We start from the raw sequence: 23,184 nt of genomic DNA on the forward strand, positions 1-23,184 counted from the left end.
AATGGTGTAAATGTTGCTGGATGTCATCAGCTATTAGCCAAACGTCACAGGGATGTTGGAATGATGTCGACTCCAGTCACTTCAGTGGAAGAGAAACTTCTCTGCCCTGCCTTAAATAGTCTCATTAATCATATATCCACATATATAAATACATATATATCTTAGTGGAACAATTGACACACTGTAAATAATAAAAAAAGCCTCTAATTTATGGTAAAATCTGGTTTTTATACCATATAAATATGTTTTGAAAAAATATGGTAAAATCCATAAGATCCAAAATCCAGGGTAAATACTGTATTTCTACGGTAAAATTCTGCTGCCGGTATTTCACTGTAAATTAGAGACAGGGTTTTTTTACACTACATTCTTTATGTTATATTTACATTAAATGTTATATATTTATATGTTTCTGCTCTTGTTTAGGGTCTGAAGACATTTCACTCATTAGTAGTGGGTTTTAGTGTCTTTGTACTTTTTGACTGACTACATCCTTTTGTTTCTTATTTTGTTGATTGATTTGGGTTCATTGTGTTGTGGTTAAAGTTCCTTCTTCCTGTCTTTAGTCTGTTGTTTACACTGGTTTGCCATATTTATTTCAATTCTAGTTCCAAAGTCTTTTCTTTTTCTTTGTTAGTTTCTCTGAATTTGGGCCCCAAATCCAGAGCCTGGGGCTAACAGACGGTATCAAGAACCTCTAAAAATGTTTCAATGTTTCTGGATTGCTAGAAATGTGAAAATCTCTATTTTATCATAAAATTAACCTTAACCTTAATCCACTCAATACTTGCTAAATAGATTATTACACCACAATCAATACTACCATCATGAGAATGTTTTGCACTCAGGATTCTGGTTTCTTTTGGTCAACCAGCCAATGCACAATCTGGAGGTGTGGGTGCTTTCCCACAGCCAGGAGTTCTACAATAATTCCCAGTGCATGCAATGTGGCAACAGTGACCTTTGCAGTCATGAACTTCCTCTCTAAATATAATATAGTTCCAGGTTTTTGGATGCGGGTCTTGGTTACATTGCTGATTTCTGTCTCATAGACGTTAATGACCTAGAAGTTAAACCATCCTGGCGTTGAAGATAATATGAGAGGACTGAAAAAAATACAGATTGTGTTAAATACTAACAAGCCATTGTTGATTTCAACCCCTTAAACTTGTCTTTCACAAACGGAAGATTTTAGTAAGATTTTATTTGATAACCTAACGTGAAGTTGTGTCGAAATGTAAAATAGAAGGAAAAGGAAGAATAGTTCCTTTTTTTTACCCACATGTAGTCTTAAAATGTGGTTTGCCTTTTATTTTTAATCCATCTAATAAATACTTCGTAGAACAGCCTTTATCTGAACAACAATCTCCAACTGTTTTATCAAATCTTAATTATTATTTTTATTGCAGAATTGCTCAAGCTAAGTCATATTGGATAAAGTGTATCATAAAATCCTTTTTTTTTTAACATACTGAGAATCGTGTCTCTGTAGCTTTACACTTCACGGGTATACAACAGTTTGTGTTGCTCTGTCTCATGACATCCTAATAAAATACTTCAGAATTGTAATTTGACCAAAATGTGAATGTTCAGTTGTATGAACAGGCCTGCAAAGCAACATCTCCTCGTATTCCTCTCAGTTTCTGGCTGCGTTGAGCTGAGAAGCAGAGAAACTACTAATCCGCAAAGTTACACAAAAATCTCCTTCCTCTTACCTAACAGATCTCAGAGCCTCTCATTGGCTCATTTTCTTGTGGTCCAATCAGAAATAAGCGAAGGCTCTCTCAACAGGAAATGATGCAAAGGTTTGACTTCCTGCCCTGTCCTGTGCTTACCTTAAGCCAGTTCAAAGGAAAATCGACCTTTTTTTATGGAAACCTTCAAGAAACCGATGTTTCCTCTTTTGAGTGTCTCACTCTGAGACTGTTGCTATGTTTGAAACCACTTCTCACGTTCGGCGTTCCCATCAACTCCTCAGAGCAGAGGCACTTCTCGAGGTAAATAGGACGTTTATTTTTAAACCGGTGTGCATTTTGTCTTTCGACAACCTGATGCGTTTATTTTCTTTTTGTTTTTGTTGGAGCATGAAGTCGCTGTGATTTCTACAAATGTAGTTTTTGAACAAGAAAGATAATTTAGTTGGTCTCAGGTACGATACAGGCAAACCAGTTTTTGATTCAATTATTGACGTATTAACATCATGCGTTTTGATTTTCTTCAAATCATTGAGATGTTAATGTAATTCTGCACCTACCTTGTTAAATATAAAGTTTCTGTGAACTATTTGCATTTAAAAAAAAAATATATATATATATATATATATATATATAAAGGACAAGAAAGAATAAAAACTTCAGATTATATTTATGTTTGTAGTAAACTGTTAATCCATAAGTGATTTGTTAAAAATTGATTTGATGTTAAATTCATATTTCTTTAAATGACGAGGAAATTTCAGTACCAAATTTGAATCCAAGACATCCAAACATTTCATATATATATTTTAAAAAAGCCTGATAATGTATCTGCATTTTTGGAAAATAAAATAAACAAATCTCATGACAGCACATCTAATTTCTCAGGACAGATTTCAGGCAAGCCAATAGCATGAACGTCTAATCCGCTCCGGTGTCCCGACCGAAAATACACACATGAAGTCATCCTCTCACTTTCAGCCGTGGATTATTTTTGGAAAAGCTTGTTGTATCAGTTTGCATGTTTTTCACCTCTGTCTTCTGCAGACGATGTTCAGTTGCGTGACGCTTTCTGCGTTTCTCTTTGTGTTCTAGGAAGACAGTAAAAGAACCAAAGATGGACCTCTTCTCCTCCCCCAGGGCAGAGGTACATGCATGCGGCCGCATTTTTTTTCTGTTTTTTTCTTTGTTGCTTTGGCTACGATCGCCTCCCACAGAGCTGCAACCTCGTAGTTAAAGCAACCACGCAGAATGCACTAAATCACCCAGAAACATGCTGCGTTATCCTGTTAGCAGCACCCTGTTGGCTTCAGTGGAAGTCATGATACACACACACACACACACACACACACACACACACACACACACACACACACACACACACACACACACACACACCTAGAGTCCAAACACTACCTGAGTTAAACCCTGAACCGCTACAAAAGTTTTAAGGGGCAAGTAGGGAAAGAAATCATTTTAAAAAGTCGATTAGGCTAATTCTATACAACAATTCCTGCAAATTAAAATGAAATGCATTGAAATTTGAAACGGCACATAAAATCCTACACAATCTGAAAATGAAAAAAGTGAAAGGAATTAAATAACAACAGGAGGGGTAAAGTTTCCAAAGCCTTAGTGAAACATTCAGAGTGTAAATATGGTTTGAATTTGCTTGTAAAGCGAGACGCTGTAGAAACAGATGATCTAGAGTGGATTCTGGGTAAAACAAGAAGATGGTTACTGGAGGATCTAGTAGATTTCTGTGTTTTCAGCCAGTTGTTTAAAGGTTGTTCCTCTGACAACAGGCTGGTTTTTATCCAAACATCTTGGAAGTAAAGATTGTAGTAATGTAATAAAACATAAAGTAAATCACAGCAGAACAAATAGGAACAAAGCAGGAGGCAGTCTAGATTAGCAAAATAGCGTTGTTAATGCTTTTCTTATTTTATTTCATATTATGCTCAAAGAGACAATCCAGGACTTTTTTTATCTGACATTTTGTTAAAGGCCTTTAAACACTCAAATTTGAGTAAAAATTGTAATCAACAAGTAATTTTACTCTTAATCTTATTTTATGTGGAATAAAAAAATAATAAAATGTATATGATTTAGCCGTAAGAACTAACCATACAATAATATTGACACCCTTAAATACGATGCCGCTTTATTTATACTGGAAAAAAAAAAGAAGAGAAAATGAGATCCAACTTCAAACAACTGAGTTAATTTATTACATGTAATCAATTAAAATTTGCCAACTTTAATTTATCTACTTTGGTTCAACATGAAGATGGAAACTAAATATTTTTACCTGGATGAACTCAGTTTGACTACTTGTAATCAATGAACTCAATTCTTTCTAAGTTGGGTTGGATGACTTGATTTCTCCTTTAAAGCTTTTCTTCCAATTCCTCAGAATAATTGCCATCCGATCATAGTTTAGGTTTGAAGAGCCACTCCTCTAGGAGCCAATATCTCCCCAATCATGGGGACATAATAATAATAATAATAATAATAATAATAATAATAATAATAATAATAATAATAATAATAATAATAATAATAATAATAATAATAATAATAATAATAATAATAATAATAATAATAATAATAATAATAATAATAATAATTGTTTCTTTCACGATTGCAAGACAAGAGGCAGAAAAAATGTCTGCATTCTTATGAAAGGTTGGTAGGAACAAAGTTCTTTAAAAGTCAGTCTGGTCTGCTGAACTGTCATCCATAAACATAAACATGGTTTATATCAGATGCATTTGCAGTGAAAATGGTTACACACACACACCAACAGACTGAACACACTAAAAATAAGTGAATTCATTGAGTCACTGAATTGTAATCACTTCAGGAAAAGCCTGTTTAACTATTATTGCTAATCATTTTGGTTCTTTTAAAGCATAGCATATACATGTGATATATCCCAAAAGCCCTGCCGTAAATTTAACACTAATGATCTCAAAATAACAGGCAGAAAAGATAAGTGGAAACTTTTAGACTCCTGCGTCAAACAGGCCTTATGATTTTGAAGTGAAATTCTCTTCATCCACTTCACTGTGACCTTGTTGACCTCATCAAACGTTCCTGTCTCGCTTCACTTCCTGTTTTAATTTAATTTGTGTATCCATTCCTCCTTTTATTGGAGGCTCTCTCCTTGCATTACCTCTACATCATTCTCCCTTCAAAGCTCTCCATGACACCTTAAACTCCTCCTAGGTTTGTCCTTCTGTTTGCCCCTCACACAAGTTTTCTCTACACAACTTTGTAACCTTCTAGCTTTAATCCTCTCTGCTGCCTCTTCGTCACATTCTGTCATTATTGTTCTCTTCTTTGCTAAAACTGTTTTCATGCAGCAGTCATTCACCTTAGAGCTGAACAGGTTTGGTTGGGAAGCTATTGCAGCAAAAGTAAGGTAAACATGCTGCAGACAATCTGTAGGCTAGAAGACATAGTGATGATGCTTGTTAATCTATCTAGCCACCTAGCTATCTAGCTAATGAGCTATGTAGCTAATGAGCTATGTAGCTAATGAGCTATCTAGCTAGTAAGTAAGCTAGCTATCTGGTCAGCTAGCTGTCTAGCTAATGGGCTATCTAACTCTGTGGCTAGGGAGGGAGCTGTCTAGCTATCGACCTAATGAGCTATGTAACTAATGTGATATCTAGCTAATAAACTAGCTGTTTATCTTTCTTGGTGGTGGGACTCAGTTAAGATTTATAAATTAATTCCAGGGTCTGTAATCCACAAATAGTAATTGATAATTTTTTCTTTTAAAACTATGTACTGAAAAAAAATATATTTTCAATCCAAAACAATCATTTGCTGCTAAAATATTGAATAAATTCACATATAAGCTCAACAACAAAGTTATTTAATAAGTTTTAACTTTTAAAACTGAGCTGAGAACATTTGAATGTAAAAAAAAAAAGTGATTAATTGTGTACTGTTTTTTACGTGTTTAAATCTATGTTATTACTTTATCAAAGTTGTGCAAGTGTTTATTTTCCTTCTACCAGTGTGTCCTTAATGTGTGGGCTTTTCAAAAGGCTGCAGCTGAAAGGAACTGTACAGGCTTTATAAAGTCCAATGGTTGAGCGACTATGTCTTCTGCAAACTGAGCATTGAACCACAAAATGTTATTAAAAAGACAAATGTTTTTTGTTTGAAAACATGTTAACTTGATCAAAAAGTAAAAAGTGAGGAACCGTCCTCATGAAGACATTAAGATATTAATTTGTTGGGAATAATCAGATGGATTAAGCCAGTCTGGTTTTCAGCATATTTACTGTAATTCAATTTGAAAAGGACATTTGAGCTAAAACTCTTGTGTTTTCAGTGTGGGTTTTTTCTAAATAATGACTGAAAATCCAGAGATACCATGTCTTTATATGTCTAGGATATAAAAGAAACATAATGCTCTTCACTGCAAAAATACAAAATGTCATCAAGAACCTTTGAATTAAAACAAAACTACATTGCTGAAAAGTTTCTTTCAAGTTAGTTTTGTCTTAATTCAAATGTACTGAAATATTTGCACTAGAAACTAGACCAAGATTCCTGTTAAGATTTTGTGTTTTAAACTTTCTGCATGAATGGATGAAGCAAAGTGTGGAAATCATGATTTGGGTGAAGAGACTTACTCAATCATCCTCCAAATATGCCCCCACTCAAACTATTGTTGGATAGCAGTGGCTACGTTAGCATCAACACGTTGCTAACGTTCATGATTTCAACAACCAGATTAAAGTCTGTGTCTGAAGCTAAAAGTGGCGTCGACCAGTCAGAGATGTCTGAGGTTTCCCACTGGGACCTAGCTCTACCGTTTTGTTGTTGTGTTTTCTTAATTTGTAGCTTGGGCTTAGTTAATGTTGTTGTGTGTTTCAATTTGTAGCTGTGTTTAGTGGTTTGAACCTCAGGGCCACCGTAGAAAACCACTCAGAGGTTCACTTTCTCTCAGTCACGACTATGAACATATGTTTAAACCTGGAAGAGACTAACTTTGCACATTTTGCCTTCCCCTTACTTTAGCGCTGTCAGTGTGCTCTCAGTATACATTTTCCCTCTTGTGTAAGCGGCTCGGTCTGCTAGGCTAATAGCCTGCATGCTGAGTGCGTGTCTGCAGGTGAAGTGAAGCTCTTGAACTATCCGTGCTTCATCCCCTCGCTAAAGCATTTAGCTTTCCTGACCTTGTGCTGCACCAAAAACCGTGGGACTCTAATAAGCACACACACACGCAGTAAATTTTCTTTACTGCACACTGAAAGAGTCTTTAATCGGCAAACTTCATTTCACTGCCTCCTCTCTGTCTTACCCTCTCTCCCACACAGAAGTAAAACACTGATGTACTCCACTCATGAAGCTGCCAGCCTACTCAACATTTATTTTAGCTCTGTCTTTTTTTTCTCTCTGGAAAAGTGAGTGATCCTCTGTGCATTTTTTGGGGGGCTATGTTGTGTGTGTGTGTGTGTGCGTGTGTGTGTGGGTGTGTGTGTGTGTGTGTGTGGTCTCAGTGCTGCTGGAAAGAAGCTATTAAGCTCTATCCGAGCAATGATCAATGGCTGGTCTGAGCCTTATGGATAACAGGAGAACACGGGCATTTGTCACTGCAGAGAACTACCGTCTTCTCTGCAACACTTCCCACTGCGCAGGGATTTATTCCAGGCTTTGCCCCAAACAGCGATATGAGTAATTGTTGTTAGCTGTGCTACTATGAGCTTTAAACGAGGTCAATGAGACAAGCTGCTCGCTGTTGGCGGGAGTTTCTGTCTCTTTAAGACAGGGGCACGGTGTGTCCAGTCAGGAAAATGAGCACAAGTGAACAGAAAAGCAGAATTCGAGAAGAAAACACATTTTAAATTGCTGCCAGAAACGGGATAAATAAACACCTCTTGATGCAGCGCATGCTAGTAAATATGGCATTGCAGATTTTTTTTGCAGATTTTTTAATGAATATTATTGGAAAAGAGGTGGTTTAATATGTATGGACAAATATGTAGAACTACCTTTAAGATAAATAATAATAATCCGCCTCAAAAACATGGAGATCGTTTCCCAAGATAAATAATAAATAACCGAGGAGGGAACTCAACTTCGCAGGGACTCTGTGTAAAACCTTTAAACTAGGGATGCAAACAGGTAATCAACTTACGGTTACTTGTTGATTAATGGTTTATTTGATTAAATTAGTTCCAATTGATTAAGTGATTACGTCCACTTAGGCCTTCTTTTAGTGTTGTAGTTTGGCCGCCATCCAGCAGAGGGCGCCGCTGGTCATCCATAAGCTGCAGAGCTTATGGATGACCAGGATTCAAGATGGCGGTGGCACAGAAGAACAGAAAAGAGAAACGGTCCGAAGAGAGTCTGGTGAGGGATGGAAAATGCACTTAAATAATGTTTTGAAATATAAAATCTCGACCAGCTCAGTTAAGTCTGTTAAGTTATAACCTTAATAGCGCTCGTCCAGTCGAGTTATATGATGGAGCAGCAGAAACTCCTGATTCAAAAATTACTTTTGTGTTGCGAAGGCGAGAACTTGACAGAAAATCAGAGCCTGTCAGAAAAATTGTACCACTGTGGGGAAATAAATTAAACATAATAACAAATAGCAAGGTTTGTTTTGTCTTTTCATGGGGAATTATTTTTATATTCAGCAACCCAAGATGTTCCCATTTTGCATCTAATTTAATAGCGCGAGAAAATCACAATTTTCAGTTTATTTAGTCAGTATTAAATACAGCTGAAAAATCAATGTTGTTTTTATTTATTTAACATATTGTGAAAAATGTTTCCCTTTATGTTAAGGAAAGACAGTCGGCCCTCTTGATACAAGAGAAAACAAACGTTTTGAAGAAAATGGCTGCTTACCAATTAATCATTGGTCGATGGATAAAATCAATTAACTTTAGATTAATTTAATCAATAACTTGCATGGAAACTAATGACAAATAGTAGAAATTAGCTGCGTAATTTGAGTCTTATGTCTTTGGACATAAATAAAACTGAATATTTTTGTCCCAACTAATTATTCAACTGCGACTCCCAGTGAAAATCTACACTTTAAGGGAAAATATTGTTGCATTGTTTTCACCTTTTTACAATGACTTTTTCTTGTTTCTCTTTAGTTTTATTAAATAAAGGAATTTTCTGTAAGGCCATCAATTGCTATGGATGGAGACAGCAACAGGGAGAACAGAAAAACAATCTTAAAAGGATGAGAGGGTGGAACAACGATGATAAGGTCATAGAGCGACAGAAGGCGTATGGAGACGGTAAATTGCTTTGTCACAACGTATTTGGTGTTTAAGTTGGAAATGGTGGCCTCAAACACATTTTCACATCATCTGCAAATTACTGCAACCTGAAGGTCCACACTGTAATAAAACAGTGTGAAGAGCCATTTATTAAAAATAGCGGCCCTGGATTCATGCGGCGAGAGCAAGTGTGTGTTCGTGTTCGTGTGTGTTGTCCTCTGGGTGAGTGTAATCTCAGCGGATTGTTAATCCAAGCTGCTCCCTCTTTCCCCAGCTTCATTAATCTGCCACCAGTATGTGGCTCATTTTCTCTTGTCACACATCCACACACACTTCCTCTCCTGTGAGGCCAGCGAATGAGACGCACAAGAGAACATGTGGAGTATTCTGAAGAAATGTTTCTTAAATTGTCGACCTGTCAAAATCAATTTCTGATGCAATCTCTCTTTTTGGATTTAGCTATTCATTTTCAAAGCTTGTGCATTCTCACCACTGTCCACATCTACATGTTTTACAGCTGAATGTATGGACCGAAACATGACCTCTTATCTCAGTGTCTGACATCAGATTGAACCGTTCCTGGTTTGGAGCAGTTCAGATTCCATGAATTGTCATTTATGTTGTTTATCAAATACCAAAAGTTATCACATCGCTACAAAAGAGGAAAATCTCACAAAGTACTTTTGGTCTAGTTTCTAGTTCAAATATCTTGGCAGACTTCAAATGAGAGAAAACTGACTTACAAGTAGCTTTTCAACAAAATATAAGAGCTTGTTTTAGGTCAATTTTGTCTTAATATTGATGAAAAGGTTCTTCTGTTGACAGATCATTTCACTGTAACATGGGAAAAATGTCATGTTTTAAGTGAAATTATTTGTCAGTTGAACTAATACTTTTATATTAATATTAAGTACTTATTTACTTAAAACAAGTACCTACGTCTTGCATTAAAGGTGCTCGTACCTTTAGTGCAAAGTAAGTACCTCTAATTTCAAGTGTACTATTATTTTCTCTAGAAACGAGACTGAAAACACTTGGTAAGATTTTGTGTTATTTCAGTGATTCTTTTTTTTTTTTTTTAACCTGCTTCAAATTTAGAAGTTTACCTTTGTGTTACCAGTTTGGTTGCCATTTAAGTCGATGTCATTGTAGGGTAACTTGTCCTATAAGCAACGCAATATTTTTGGGATTTTGTCCCATTCCTTGTGACAGACTTGGTGTTACTGTTTCAGGTTTTTGGGCCACGTTGCTCATAACTTTCAGCTTTCTTTGGAACTTTGAGGTAGCCACTCTAAAATAAAAACATATTTTGGCAACGTGTATTTCACAATATATCAATCTTTTGTCAAATATTTGGCTCTAGCATGCACTTTCTGGCTTACAGTAGCACCAAATTAGCCATATTAGCTAATTTGTACCTATTCTGGCTGAATTAGTGTTTAATGACTGTCCATTTGGAAGACCCATTACTTTCTCTCTTATTTTGAAATGTTTCTTTAACATTTCCACAAATTTCCTCAAATTTCCCAAAGTGCCTCTGTCCCTTCTGGAGCAAAACACTCACACAACATGACACAGACGCCCTCTGGCGTTTGGGATGGTGACTGATTCCAATGTCAACAACAGTCATCAAGTTTCATCAGACCAAATATTTAGACTTTTGTCCCTAAGTTCATTTGCAAATTTCAACCTGCTTTTTATGTAGTGTTTGGAATAGCGGCTTCTTTCTTTCCGAGTGGCCTTTCAGCCCATGTGAGAGCAGGATTTGTTTCACCGTGAACAACACACGCACACACACACACACCCACACACACACACACACACACCCACACACACACACAAAAAGGATCTAGTGATAGTCGGCGGGGGCAGGGACAAAGTGTCACTTGCTGTGTTTCCATTACGAATGTGAACAAAACTTTGTCAATATTCTGCTAACGGACAAAAAACACAATTTCACAATTGCTGTGGTTCCATTAAATAAGAGACATAATTAAAATCACACATGGATAAGTTTGTTCACGAGTTTGTTCAGTCCCTGACAAACATGCCGCGCCGTCATCCTCACGCCACTTCCTGTCGTCTTTCTCTTTGTGACGTGTGTGATGCAAATAAAGTGTTTCCATTGAAATTTTGCACAATGAGCCAAAAAAAACAAACTACTTCTTGCTGGCACCAAAACTTTTCATCAAAAGACGAGTTCTTTGTAAATTATTAAGCAAATTTGTTTTCAAAATGTCAAATTGCGCACTTATATGGTCAGTGGAAATGCTGCTACTACTAAAAAAAAGTATTAAAACTGTCATTAAAAACATCTTAAAAAGATTTTCACAAGAGTTGTTTATGTTTTAAGATCTTCGGGAATCATTTAGTTTTATGTCTGTCAAAATGTGTTGTCTTACAAAGTTTCTCACATAGTCACTCTAGGAACATAAAACAGTTTATCCCTCTGCAGACGGCTGATAGCAAATTGTCTAAAGGTCCAAATGTTTAAGAACATATTGCAATAGAAATAATCAAATGTCAAACAAAAGACATGGGCAAAAGTAATGGAGACATGTTACGAACAACCATGAAAAGATTAGAAGAAATTTTGACTTCTTTTGGAGAGAAGGGAACTAGTTAAGGAATAGTTTGGGATTTTTTAAAAGTGAGATTATGTTAAAAGGTTTTATACGCTATTAATACGTTACCTGCAGTGATCAACTCTCTTTGCTTCATTCACAGACTAGTTGTAGTTCAGAATCAAACTAGAGCAAAAGAGACTTTCACCATCTTTGAACAACGTTCCAATAAACTTCTATGATTCTGTCACATTTGCATTGGGAGATTGTCCACACTGGATTGGAGGCTGGAGATGGTGCAACACCAATTATCTTCCTGAGTGAAACGTGTTGGCGACCAAACCAGTCAACATCTTACTGCACTGGGAGGTTACTGGTCACACGCCACCTCTTAAATCAATTACCTGGGTAAAAACCATAATCTTCTCTGTAGATAACTTTCTAATGCAAACCCAAATATTAATATGGTCCTAATTTTTTTTTTATAAAATAGCATTAGCATAAACTGATCTGACATTTTTGAGATTGTAAAACTGGAGAGGAGAAAACAAATGTATTAAATGTTTAGCAAAATTACAATATCTGTGCAAAAAAAACCCAACATAAAGACAAAACACGTTTAGGTGAAACCGACTTGTAAAACATGGACGCGAACCGCACATAAAGCTCAAAGTTAGGTTAGTTTCCCACTGACACTTACTTACAAAATGTCACTTTTGCAACACGTCAAAAGCAACTCGCAGTCAAATAAACAATTAACTGATTTCCAATGAAACAATCGTCATTTCCATTGATCTGATCTGTTTACTTATTTTTGACTTTTCAGCCTCAATAATATTGCAAATGGCAAAAAACAACCTTTTTCCTTTTCATTCTGGAAACATCGTTGTTGGCACCATCACCATTTCTCTGTGGGAAACAAGCAGCATTAAAACAAGCAGCATCGATCAACTCTCTGCAGCGCTGCACCTCTGCTTAACTTTTCCTTCTCCTGTTACCCACCATCCTCTACCTCCTACTCTTCATCCTCCTCCTCCTCCGCACCTTCCTCCCACTGCTTTTTCCGCCCCTTGTTCTTTTTTCGGTCACGGTTGTAATTCTCTCTGCTCTTTCTCTCTTTATTGTTGCTGCTTGCTTTCCTAATTCTTAAAAAAAAATAAATAAATGTCTCTTAGTCTTTCAAGCTTGACTTCAGCAGATATTCAAAGCGAAAATGAATATAACAAAGGTTTATTTTTTTTAGGTAAATTGTGTCCAAAAAGTTGCACGGTGAATGAAGTAGTTTGTGTGAGTGGATATTTTTTTTAAATTTATTTTAGTCTAAAACGCGTTAATGGAGTCTGGAGTCTACTCCATGCAAATTCACTCTGACAGGCTTTTATTTCACACACTGATGATAACCTGGAAGGTTGACAATTCACCCACCTTTACAAAATGCCTTTTATTGCTTTGCAGCATTTTTCATATCTGCTCTTCACCTACACAGTTTTTGCATCTGTTGCGTGAAAATGTAGCAGTTTAGTCACAGATCGTACCTCTGATGGCCTCAGCTTCCTGACTGGATACATTTCTCTTTTTGTTTGGCAACACTGATTATTTCTTAACGAATGCCAGTTTAGAAATATCACCAGGCGACGCCAAAATGTCATCTTGCAGCTTGCTACTTTTTGTTTGTCTGTTCGTTTTAGGTAGAATAATCCGTATTTGAACTGGTCTTCAAATAATTTCAACTTATTTTACCGTACCTTTGTTTTTAGATTGTAATTTTATTTGTGTATCAGTTTCCCCTCTTCGGGCAAAAGTCTCAACTTTCTAAGCAGAATAAAATCTTCATCCTCCCGTTGTACATCCTTCATTAACTCGCACACAAAACACTCTCCAGACACTACAAGGTGTGTGAAGTCTTACCCGTCATTGCTCACTCTTGGTGCTCAGTCCGCCTGCTTCGCTCTGACTCTCTCCGTTCCTCTCTTCTCGTTCTCTCACTCACTTGCTTTTTGTAATCTTCTCTTTTCTTCCCCCCCCGTCTTGTTCGTCTCAGGCGATGTTTGACTTTCGCGGGAACGGCAAGGCAGAGTTAAACCTGAAGAGGGGAGAAGTGATCTTCCTGCTGCGACGAGTCAATGCCGACTGGCTGGAGGTAAGAACGGAGCGAGAGAGAGAGAGAGACGGAGGAGGGAGAGAGGGAATGAGTGAGAGGTAGGGGGAGGAGAAGAAGAGGTGGATGGAAAGGAACAGAGAAGGATAAAAAAAAGCCAGTGAAGCTATCAGCTGGTAGCTGTTATAAAACATTTTAAAAAATCTAAAAGGTGCTAAAAGAGTACGCTATCCATTTTGATCTGACACGCCGAAATAAAAGGTCGACCAAGTCCAACTTCGAGTTATTCACGTAGGAGGAAAGGAAAGAACCGACGGCGTCATAAAGATCTAGGAACAACCCTGGTAAAGTTGTAGAGAACTTTAAAGCTGAGTTGGGCTGTAAAGTAAAACGACCAGCTCTGAAAACCTCACAGTTTGTTCACATTACAGCAAGCGATGCCCTCCAAAAAATCCATACTTTATGTGAGAGAAAGAAACTAAACGATGGAAAGATGGAAACAAAATCAGAACTTCTGTCCAAGTAATAAAACACATCATGGAGAAAACCGAACAAGCTAACAGTCTTCATAATCTAAGGAGCCAACTCACTAAAAATCATGTGATGTGATGTAATCTTTTGAACTCATGTATTTTTTTAAATTTTTTTTTCCCCACCAGGGGGTCCTTTTTGTGGGCTCTAGTGTCCCTTTTATCATAGTAGGCTGACAAGAAAGGGGGATAAAAAGGGGGGAAGACATGCGGCAAATATCGTCGGGTCCGGGAATCGAACCCGCAACGGCCGCGTTGAGGACTGAAGGCCTCCAAACACTCATATAAACTCATATATTTTGATAAATGTCTGCAAGAGAAAGTTTATTGTAATTGTTGAAGAATGTGATTTTTGATTTAGAGGAGCAGTATTATGCAAGATAAACCTTTTTGAGCTTTACATGGTGTTCTAGTGTAAACACACTTGGAGTTTTGCTTTGATTCTTTCATGCAAGGAATCAAAGCAAAGCTAAATAGTTGAATCTCCCGGATCAACCATGTAGCTATGTAAAACGCCTGGTTGGACTTAGCCCCGCCTTCAAGGACGAAGCTCCTCCTCAGAGGAGGATCTTCTGCCTCACAGAGCAGCTCCTTCAGACTAGCCAGCAGCTATTAGCAAACACCTGATAAAACTCCAAAGCCGACTTTGGACCACTGAGCAACTTTTGCACATTAGCTCAGGTTAGACACTTGTGATGTCATTCCCAGTTCAAGTGTGGCTTAAAATAATAATAATGTATTCAAGCAGAGCCTCTTTAGCAACGATTATGGGTTTCCTCATTGTGGAAATAAATCTGGTTTTATTTAGATTTACATGAATGTACAGAAAACACAAAAGTGTCTCTTTGATTCTGATCCAGGAGCAAAGAGATGTTAGAATGAATAACAGTGGGGGCGTGCTGTGATAGCGGAGGGGAAAGCACAACCCACATTTGGAGGCCTTGAGTCCTCGACGCGGCCGTCGTGGGTTCGATTCCCGGACCCGGCGACATTTGCCGCATGTCTTCCCCCCTCTCCGTCCCCCTTTCCTGTCAGCCTACTGTCATATAATGGACACTAGAGCCCATAAAAAGACCCCCTGGTGGGGAAAAAGAAAAAAGAATGAATAACAGTGAAAAGAGAAGACAGAAAACTGGTATTAATTAAATGAGAAATAATAATAATGATAATGATTATAATAATAAAAGGTCTGACTAGAAGCTAAGCCTGCCATCCAAAATTACACATTTTAATTAGGAGCTGGACTCTGCAGTACAGACCTTGGCAAGCAATATAATTGGAATAAATTCTGGTCAATCTTAAAATAAAAAAATGTAAAAAAAAAAATAAATAAAAAAGTCAGGCAACATGATATGTGTTATAAAAATGTAAAGTTAAAAACACAAGAGTTGAAAGTGAGTGGGAGAAAGAAACAGAAGGTGGAAGCTGATGTGATGGAGTGAGAGTAAACATGGAGGAGGAAAAGGCACTTAACCTGAACAGGAGTTCAGAAACGGATCCAAAAAAGCAGAACATGAAAACCTTGATCTGTTCGTTCTCGCCAACAAACGCAGCACAATGTTCTGTAAAAGTGTTGCTTTCACTGAGAAAAACTTTGATGTAATCTTTCAGCGGGGTTCAGATCGACTTTTCTTCAAGCTGTTTCTGGATTCACATCTTCTGTCCATCTATTTTTGTCTGATTATGATGCTTCATTACTCTATTATTAAAGAAAAAGAGACATCAGGACAAGTGAAAGAAAAACAGTGTCAGGTCTAAGGAAGCAGCTACATTGTGTATGCAGTAAATAAATCTTTGTGTTTATGAAATTAAAGACCTAAAACACTGATTTGTGTTTCTAAATGCTGAATTTACTGTTAAAATCCTTTTTTCTGTGTCTCAAGCAGAGCCACCTTTAATTGTTTCTTATTTAATGGAAACACCACAATTTTGAGATTGTTTATGTTTTTTCCTACATTAGCAGAATGCTGACAAAGTTCTGCATACATTTGTAAAGGAAATGAAAAAAGCTTCCATAAAAAAAAAAAAAAGAAGCTATTCAATATATTAAATGAAAGAAACGTATTTCTTTGAGACAAGATATTTGCCTAAACATCCAGGCTTTTCTAGTGACTGACTCATTTATAGGCCGGGTTTGTTGAACAAAAATAACAACAAAAAAAAGAAAAATGGTTCACTGAACGGACATGTTTGACTGAAAATCAGTTTAAAAAAAATCTGAAAATTAGATTTTAAGAAAGAAAAATAGGTCCAGACCATTTAAAGTTCAAAATTAAAATGAGTTTGTTTCCCTTCTTGACGTGGACCAACCCCAACAAAACCACGGGTCCGAAACAACTCTAGAGTTTAAACTTACTGATTTCTTTCTTTTCTTTTTACAGACAGGCAGCATTCACTTAGTACAAATCCTGAACATGGATCTGGTTTGTCCTCTTTGTGTTGTCCAATCACAGTTCTATTGTAAAATTTCCCACATGGTTTTAATGTTTCCAGACTAACATGCTCAGATATCAGAGGCGTGCTGGAGGAGCTTTACGACGGCGCCGAGTGCCTCTCACATCAGCAGCTTCGTTATGAGCTGCCTAATTATCACTGTTTTTTTTTTTCTCCTCATTTCTTTCTTTGAATTACCTCCATCCTCTGAGACTCTCCTCATCACATCAGTGTTTCTCTCTTCTCTTATTTCCTTCAGGGGACGGTGAACAATCAAACAGGTATTTTCCCAGAATCCTTTGTGAAGATTATTAAGCCCCTCCCAGAAAGTGACTCTGAGGGTGAAGGCGGGGGCCACACTTACAGCTGCCTCCGCTGTTTCCTGCTCACCCCATCCGGAGTGGAAACCAGGTCGGTTTGATCAACTGACGACGTTTCTTGAGTTTTATTGTTGCTCTGTATTCACATTTATTGTAAAAGAAAGAGGGCTGCACAGTGGCGCAGTTAGAGCTGTTGCCTTGCAGCAAGAAGGTCCTGGGTTCGATTCCCGGTCCGGGGTCTTTCTGCATGGAGTTTGCATGTTCTCCCTGTGCATGGTGGGTTCTCTCCGGGTTCTCCGGCTTCCTCCCACAGTCCAAAAACATGACTGTCAGGTTAATTGGTTTCTCTAAATTCTCCCTAGGTGTGAGTGTGTGTGTGAATGGTTGTTTGTCTTGTATGTCTTTGTGTTGCCCTGCGACAGACTGGCGACCTGTCCAGGGTGTACCCCGCCTCTCGCCCGGGACGCAGCTGGAGAGGAACCAGCAACCCTCCCGACCCCATTTAGGGAAGAAGGGTGTAAAGAAAATGGATGGATGGATGGATGTAAAAGAAAGACACATTCCTCTTTTCTCACTTCCTGACATTTAATCAGACTAAACATTTCATGTTTTAGGTCGTTTAGATTCTCCAACATGTCTGTTTCCAGAAAAACCAGAGAAGATTTTATTATTATTATTATTATTATTATTATTCTTTGAATTCAGACGTTTGCATCCATTTCCTTAGTATAATTAAGTCCTTTCACAAGTTTCTTCCAACAGTTTGCTGGATTTCTGTCCCGTTCCTCCAGACAGGATTAGCACAGACATGTTGCATGTTGTTGCTTACGTCAGGATATTCTACACATCTGAAGGGCAAGAAGACAATTTTTTTTTTTTTTTTACAAGCCGTCCATGGCAGCGTCGCTGTGGTAGAAAAATTCTGGTAACTGAATGAAACCTGGAGATGTAGGTATTGTTAATAGTGCTGCGTGCCACAGCAAAACAAAACATAATACAGAAGAACCACTAAAGAACAACTCAAAACCACTCTTATTGTTCCTGTTTTTCTTTCTCACTGTGTCGCCTGTGCTACACACAGAGCCGTTACCATAGCAACTGACTTACAACCGCTCCACCATATGACAAGTCAGAGATAACGTTCCAGTTTGCCGAAACCACGTAAACGTTTCCCACACGAAGAACAGAACATCCAGTCTGTTACAGTTTTATGTTTTCAGGCTCTGTGTTTATTTTGTGGTAATTAATAAGTGGTGGTGGTTGATTAGCCAAACATTTGCTCTATGGAGGATCAGTCAGAGTCGGTCAGTGTAACTGAACCGAAACACAACAAATTACACAGCATGTCTACATGCTAAGGTTGTCAAAGTCAAGCTAGCATGACTGAGCTACGTCCCTCTCACTTGCTATTTTTCCTTCAAGTTTTTTCCTGACCTGTGAACTGTGATGACCCTGAACCTCCTCATCTAAAGCACTGTGTCCCTTTTTGTCTTTTATATCACTCGCACATTTAAGATTCAGTTGTTATGTTGACAACCTGACAGCTAAAACCAACAGTAGTGATTGTTGGTGAGCAGGTTTTTCTGGCCTCCAGCAGGGAGATGAGGGCTGGACGTCACGTTGCAACCTGTCTGTAAATGTAAATTATGCATTATGCATGTAAATATATGGCTTCTACTGCATTTCTAAACGGTACTGCTGCTGCAGAGAACCTCCAGGGTCAGATGGAGTCAGAACAAAGGCGACTCCCTGTTCTCAACAGGGCAACTGTACACTGTGTGAGGTTGACAGACTTTGTTTTGCACCACTTAAAATCTACTGAAATAAGACAAAAACCCCCCAAACATTGTCCTCACTGGGGAATTTATCTGTTTCTCCTTCTGTCTCTGGTAATTAAGGTGTTAATCTTTGCTGGCTAATTTTTGGCCATCTTTGTCCGTTCATACAGAGACGTGTGTGTACAAGAGGCGCTCACTATCCAGCCAACGTACAACGAACTGGTGTCCCGCATGAGGTGAGCGCCGTGCTGCTTCTGCTTTCGTCGTGTCGGTTCGACGTTTTTGTGGGCAAAAGTGAGAATTTGATGTCTGTAAGAGCTTGTTGCAGTTGCATCTGTGTGAGGAGACACAAATACAGGCGTCACTCATATACGTTTCATAAGATGTGCAGAGGTAAAGGTATCATGTGCAGTTTCACACCTTCTAGATGTGTGATAACGGCTTATTTGGTAGAACAATGGGGTGACGATCGGGGACACGCTGTGGATATTTTTCCATGTGTGAAGGAGTCGGGTGTCATCTGCCTCTTACTGCAAATGAGAGACACAGAATCTGTTTTCTGCTGTTATTAAAACTGAAATCATCCGGGGCGTGCTGCGGTGGCGTAGGGGACAGCGTGACCCACATTTGGAGGCCTTCAGTACTCGGCGCGGGCGTCACGGGTTCGATTCCCAGACCCGACCGACATTTGCTGCATGTCTTCCCCCCTCTTCTCCCCCCTTTCCTGTCAGCCTGCTGTCATATAAGAGACACTAGAGCCCACAAAAAGACCCCCTGGAGGGAAGAAAACCTGAAATCATCCACACGTATTTATTAAATTTGCACTGATTGGCATCTGATCGAATTCATCTGGAGTTCGTTCAGACGGGTAAACGATTTCACTTCTACACGCCTCGCAAAAAGAATGAAAACCTTTTGAACTTTTTTTTTTTTGTCAGTGCAACCAGTTCTTTACAAAACTCTTGTGTTACTCTCAGGATAAATGCAGTTTGTCTGAAGAAAGTGGGAGCTGAATGCAAACTCATTTTCCAAGTCCTTTTTTTTTTCACTTTGCAGAGGGTGTTGTCGCTTCTTTTAAAAGACTTAAGCAGTTTTAAATTTGTGTGTGTAAAGTCAAGTTCTTAAACTTTCTTTTATTTCTTAAAAAATGTCCCATTGGCCTTAAATACATTCATCACAATTCTTAAATGTTGTTGTGGCAGAACTATTTAACGGACATTCTTGCATAAGTAGTGTTTTTCTTGCAGGACTTTTCGGTCAGCCAGAAAAGTCCAAGTCGTGCGCAGAAATCTTTGTCGCGTTCTGTGACTCGAGGTGGTTGAGGCTAACGCTAACTAGTAGCTACCAATACACCCTTACTAGCTAGCTAAGTGTTTGCTTCTGTTATGAGTAAGGCCAAATTTATTGCCAGTTAAATGGACGACATTAATTTTTGCAACTGGCTCACTTCTGCTGCCAACCAGAATGAGGCTAAGAGCTAAAAACTCTTTCCCTTTTTAACTTGTGTTTGATGCACAGAGCTGCAAAAAGACCCAGAAGTTTCACAGTTTTTGACAAGATTAATAATCCCTGAATCATCCTATATTCTTAGTTTTTTGTTTGTTTGTTTTTGTCGTAAATACTATTCAAGGTGGCATTAAAAAGATCTTGAAATCGACTTGCTGAAACCTGCAGATGCACTGTTGTCATTTATCACTCAATCACATCCCAATCAAAGGCTTTCCAGTTTGTTTGTAACGTCGTCAAAGAGAAAAAACAAAACCAAAGTGAGCGTGAATACTTTTTCAAGGCGCTTGTTTTTATTTCTATGTTTTGCGGATCTGAGTTGATTGTCAATCTCAGCCTGTCTCGCGATGATGTTCTACATCTTAAGGCGGCTGACGGTCTGTTCACTGACCTGAGGGAGAGCAGACCTTGTTTTGCGCTGCAATACTCACCACTTTCCAATCATCAGAATTAATCAAAATAAATTCCTTTGGGGCCGTTCTTGTCTCCTCCTCCACCGCTTCACCGACTGCATGACACCGTCTGTTCTTCTTTGTCCCTTTTCCTTTCATCCATCTTCTCCCTCCATCTCTCATTATTTTCTCATTTAGATAGGTGAGTGCTACGACGATTCAACCCCCCCTTCCTCTATTTAGAATCAGCTCATTTCCTCTGCTTATCTGCTCATTATTGTTTCTCCTTGTTTGGGGCGATTGTGCCCCAGAGTCGGACGGATGAGACTCTGCTCTTGAGTTTTAATACGGCTCAGCGCCGATAACAAGAGGGAGAGAGGCAGGTTACAGCGTGAGGGTGTGATGCTGGATGAAATGAGTAAATGGGATTTAGGAGAAGAGGAAATATTACACTTTACTGAATAGGGAAGAAGCTGTGATTGAGTTGGGTTTTTCTTTTAGTGTAAATTAGTCTGCAATTTTATGTGATTATAAAACTTTTGACGCCATGAATCCACGGTGGGTCACTAGGCAACAGAGCTATGAAAGTCCTGTCAAATGCAGCGTATTATTCAGTTCAGTTTATTTATATAATTCCAATTCACAAGGCTCTTTGCAAAAACAAACATTTCAGTTCAGTCACACAGAGACATAATGTCTGCTGGTGAAACGCCATCCAGCCCATTTCATTAAGGCTCCATCTAAGTTTCCACTCGACCGCCAGGCAAATTGTGAGCTGACTTTTACAACGTCACAAGAAAAGAAAGGAAGAAAAAAGCAGGTCCGGCGTGTTTCCATCAACCCACAGCGTCATTTCATCAGATCCTGACGTCGTCCCTGGACCACATGCTTTTCATTTCTCAGAATAAACAGAGGTTTCCGGAAATGCATGTCAAGTTGTAATTGTCTTGGCGTCTCGTATTGAAGATGTTACTTTTTGTCCGGAGACAAAGTGATAGAAATGAAGCTGGAAACAGCTGGTCAGTAATGTGAGATAAACGTCAGAACTTATTAGGCAAATGTGTTTCCATCTCTCCTCTGGCACATGGACCAAAAACCACGTCAGACCTCAGTAAAAATGTTTCTTTTTTGGAAAACTAAGGAAGTTATTTTGACTTTTCTATCAACTTTTTTTTTAAATGGAATACTTAAAATATGCAAAAATAAAAATAAAAAAAAGCAGCAGTCCATTTCCTTCAGACCAAAGATGTGGCAACAGTGAACATTAATTGTGTATGGATCTTTTATTCTCTAATTCTCCGGGTTTGAATCACGTTAGACTCTGTTCACTTCTCTTTGTTAGCAGTTTCAGTAAGCAGCGCCACGATTGCTGTGGAAAACGTTTGTTTCATCTGTTTGACCCAGAACGTTTCTCTCTCTTCTTTAATTTCTCTTAACGTTTTATTTTACGTTAGCCATCAGCTTAGTCCATCCTCACTGTGGGATCCAAAACCGTTCTGTTTCCATAAATTCTGGCTTGTATCCCTGCTGTTCCTGTGGGAATGTTTCTGCTCCAGGTTCGGTTATCTAAGGAAACGTGGGACTGCCCACTGCAGTGAAACCGCCTAAATCAGCTCTGATCTCAGATTGAATCACAGCAGTTATGGTTTAAAAGCCAAGAGAAGTTTCTTTCACCAGCACAGCTATAAGTTGTAGATTACAGCAGAGGTCCAGTAGGGATTATTAATCTGTAGTTTCAAAGCTACAATTTATCACAATTTTTAAGAGGTTACACCCTAAAACTAAATTAAAATCCTTCCTAATTTAGATAAAGGAATATTCCTGGGAAGTGGGTTTTTTTGTGTGTGTGTCAAAATGCATTTAAGTGTAATAGATCTAAAACGTAATGCAGTCAAAACCAATTCTACAACACACACTTGTTGAAAATATTTAACATGTTTCATCTAGATTATTAAAGACTCTCTCTCTCTCTCTCGGTCAGGAATGTCTTCAAGGTGGACGACATCGCCCTGAACTACCGCGACCCCGAGGGCGACCTCATTCGGCTTCTCGACGACGAGGACGTCCAGCTGATGATCAAGGAGGGCAGGCGCCAGCAGGGCCGGGTCCAGAGGCCTGTCAACCAGTTTCCATGGGAACTGCACGTGAGCATGGCCTCTGACCTCTCAGTTTACGGCACTGAACCCTGAGAGGAAGTATTTAAACGTGGAGGAAGACAGAAGGAAGTACGGGAGCTAACGATCGCTGCTGTACGTTTATTCCTAACGGGTCCAAACATTTCACTCAGCAGAATAAACTCGTTTCAAATCATTTTTGTATACTTGTATTGATTTAAAAGGTTTTTGCATTCAGTTTGACGACAAGAAGACGTTTTACTTGGACTAAAGTAAACGAGTTTGGTGTTAAACTTGTTGAGTGACACAAAAACCTCTTTCAGAAAGTGAAAATGTCCAGATGTCGTCTCATTTATTTTGCTACACCAGTTCATTACATGTCGGCTACTTCCTGTCGTCTTCTTCTTGTTTTCCACCAGTGGTAACATCCGGTGACTCATCATGTGAGGCAGAAAAATCAAAGTTTCTATTGCAGTTTTGCAAAATAAAC

General features: G+C 38.4%; 2 protein-coding genes across 3 annotated transcripts in view; one reads left to right on the forward strand and one right to left on the reverse strand.

The window, feature by feature from the left end:
- pvalb7 (parvalbumin 7) overlaps positions 1–13,651 on the reverse strand; it is a 38,029-nt gene extending 24,378 nt beyond the window's left edge. The window contains exon 1 of the mRNA XM_044115560.1: positions 13,432–13,651. Within this exon, the coding sequence (XP_043971495.1) occupies positions 13,432–13,438 (7 nt within the window). The 5' untranslated portion in view covers positions 13,439–13,651. The remainder of the gene's footprint in view (positions 1–13,431) is intronic.
- ncf4 (neutrophil cytosolic factor 4) overlaps positions 1–22,890 on the forward strand; it is a 33,931-nt gene extending 11,041 nt beyond the window's left edge. Inside the window, exons 6-10 of one of the 2 annotated variants that reach the window (XM_044115558.1) lie at positions 2,790–2,841; positions 13,565–13,663; positions 16,844–16,995; positions 18,853–18,918; positions 22,562–22,890. In XM_044115558.1, the coding sequence (XP_043971493.1) occupies positions 2,790–2,841; positions 13,565–13,663; positions 16,844–16,995; positions 18,853–18,918; positions 22,562–22,769 (577 nt within the window). In that variant the 3' untranslated portion in view covers positions 22,770–22,890. The remainder of the gene's footprint in view (positions 1–2,789; positions 2,842–13,564; positions 13,664–16,843; positions 16,996–18,852; positions 18,919–22,561) is intronic. The other variant, XM_044115559.1, reaches the window with a different exon arrangement.
- Positions 22,891–23,184: the final 294 nt, after the last annotated feature.

The sequence above is a fragment of the Gambusia affinis genome, linkage group LG04 (assembly GCF_019740435.1).
Source record: "Gambusia affinis linkage group LG04, SWU_Gaff_1.0, whole genome shotgun sequence".
Lineage (NCBI taxonomy): Eukaryota > Metazoa > Chordata > Actinopteri > Cyprinodontiformes > Poeciliidae > Gambusia > Gambusia affinis.